Source organism: Sphaeroforma arctica (genome assembly GCF_001186125.1).
Source record: "Sphaeroforma arctica JP610 unplaced genomic scaffold supercont1.422, whole genome shotgun sequence".
Lineage (NCBI taxonomy): Eukaryota > Ichthyosporea > Ichthyophonida > Sphaeroforma > Sphaeroforma arctica.
Genome location: NW_014040136.1, coordinates 13104 through 15133, shown reverse-complemented (window position 1 = coordinate 15133; position 2030 = coordinate 13104). Strand labels below are relative to the sequence as shown.

Below are 2030 nucleotides of genomic sequence, written 5' to 3'. Positions count from 1 at the left end.
ATTTATATTTATACATACACGTATTCAGTACTGGGCCTTGCGAACTCATGAAACTCTATCGTTTTCTTGGATTATCTTGTGAGAGAGTTTAATCTGGATGGTGGCAGGTGCTATCAATGCGAAAGTTATTTCTATATTCAACACCAATAACCAACTGTTTTGATTCGGAAGTTAATTCAAGAAGAATACTCTTCCGGCACGAATTTCCCTCTCTGTCCCAGGTTTTTGAAATAACAAGTCATTCAGGACCTTTCCCGATTGGTATTATTTTGCTCAAATAGCATACTGCACAACGATCCTATTCTAATTGAACCCATTCAAATTTCCTCATCAAGCCCATTCCAATTGCACAGAAAATCATTGAGACCGGAAGACTCACTGGGTCCGACTTCGCCCTCAGGGTCTCCCAAAATGCTTAACGGTTCGACCGGCCGCAGTCCGCGAGGGCGTCGCAGTATTGTGGGTAGGACCTTGTTCGGCAAAGACTCGGCCTCGAGACACAGTAGTGAAGACCTGTACCAGAGGGTCGCCGGCGATAATACCAGCACCACTGGGAGCAGCCACCATGACGTCCAGTACATCAAGTCCGGGGGCAAGCAGATCTTGTGTATGTGTATGTGTTGTGATATTAGTGTCCGTGATGGATGGCAGGCGTGTGTTGTGATGGGGTTAGTTTTCTGAAAGGGACGAGAGGGGGGGGTGTGTGTGTGTTAGTCGTATGTGAATGTCAAGTAGATCGAGAAGAGGGTGTGCAGAGTGTAGGGATTGAGATCCTATGTTCCACCGGGCCGGGAAATGACCACTGCAGGTATCGGTTTGTTGGTCCGGATTATGGATTTCTTTGCATTTTGGGTTACTATTGTCTATATGTACAAGTACACGCCCTCCTTCGGAGTACCTCGGTAATCATATTCTACACTCCTTGCTAGACATACGTCACTTTAGACGTTCGGTTACTCCACGCAATATCGGGCTGATACAGCAGTGAGACACTACCTGTGGTCCCCCCCCTTCCCTGCTTGCTTTTGACACCTTCTTTGATTGGCAGAGACTGCACAGGGGCTGCGCATCGTATCTCTGATGCATACACGTCTTACCGGCATTCGAAAGACAACCGATTTTCCCACTACATCCCCTTTATTTTCCTGGTTCTGAATTGCCTCCTCCCCGTAACCTCCTTTATACCCTACACCTGGTGTACGACAGTATACCATCTCTCCCAGTACATATATTCATAACTGTACAATTCAGTAGGCTATGCGACACCCCGTCTTATACCTTGTTCCATCCTATCCCTCCTGCCCGCCCAGCCTTCCTGAAAGACATCGGCCAGTCGGCATCGGCCACCATCGCGCGCGTGCCCAAACGGGACGGCTCCGCAGGCCACTCAGAAACCGCCTCGCAAGACGGAGTACACAGCCAGTCCGAACACACGGTCAGAAACCCCCGGTTCACCCTACGGAAACGTAGCCAAGACCCGCAAGCGTACCTGGAGAAGGGTTCCGTGGCGTCGGAGGGCCTAAGTACGGGGAATGGGGCAACGGGTGTAAAGCCTTCGCACAGTAAGAAGATCGGGCCACGGCCACTGCAGAATGCGGGGAGTGAGAGTGAGTTGTGCTCGCTGTTGGAGCAGGAGGTGAACACTGACTTCACGCCTCAGGATCTGGATGCGAAGTACCGCGACAGAGCCAATGCGGCTAACGTCCCAGCCGTGTCGCCGGTGTTGGAGAAGCCGATCAAGGACGGCAAGGAGAAGGACAACAGGGTGGGCGAGAGGGGGAAGAACGCTATCACGGGGGAGAAGAGCAAGCACGTGCTGGAAAACATACGCTTGGATGCAATGACGAGGCGGAATAAGTATGTCAAACCATGTACAAACACACACACACACACACTCATATATATATATATATATATATATATATATATCACACACACACANATATATATATATATATATATATATATATATATATATATATATATATATATATATATACTATATATATATATATATAGTAGTATATATA

General features: G+C 48.1%; 1 protein-coding gene across 1 annotated transcript in view; it reads left to right on the top strand.

Annotated features, from left to right (window-relative positions):
* Positions 1 to 2030, top strand: part of SARC_06101 (hypothetical protein) — a gene marked incomplete at its 3' end in the record, with an annotated part of 4835 nt that overhangs the window by 1470 nt on the left and 1335 nt on the right. The window contains exons 2-3 of the mRNA XM_014300009.1: positions 336 to 607; positions 1311 to 1857. Coding sequence (XP_014155484.1) covers positions 336 to 607; positions 1311 to 1857 — 819 coding nt within the window. The remainder of the gene's footprint in view (positions 1 to 335; positions 608 to 1310; positions 1858 to 2030) is intronic.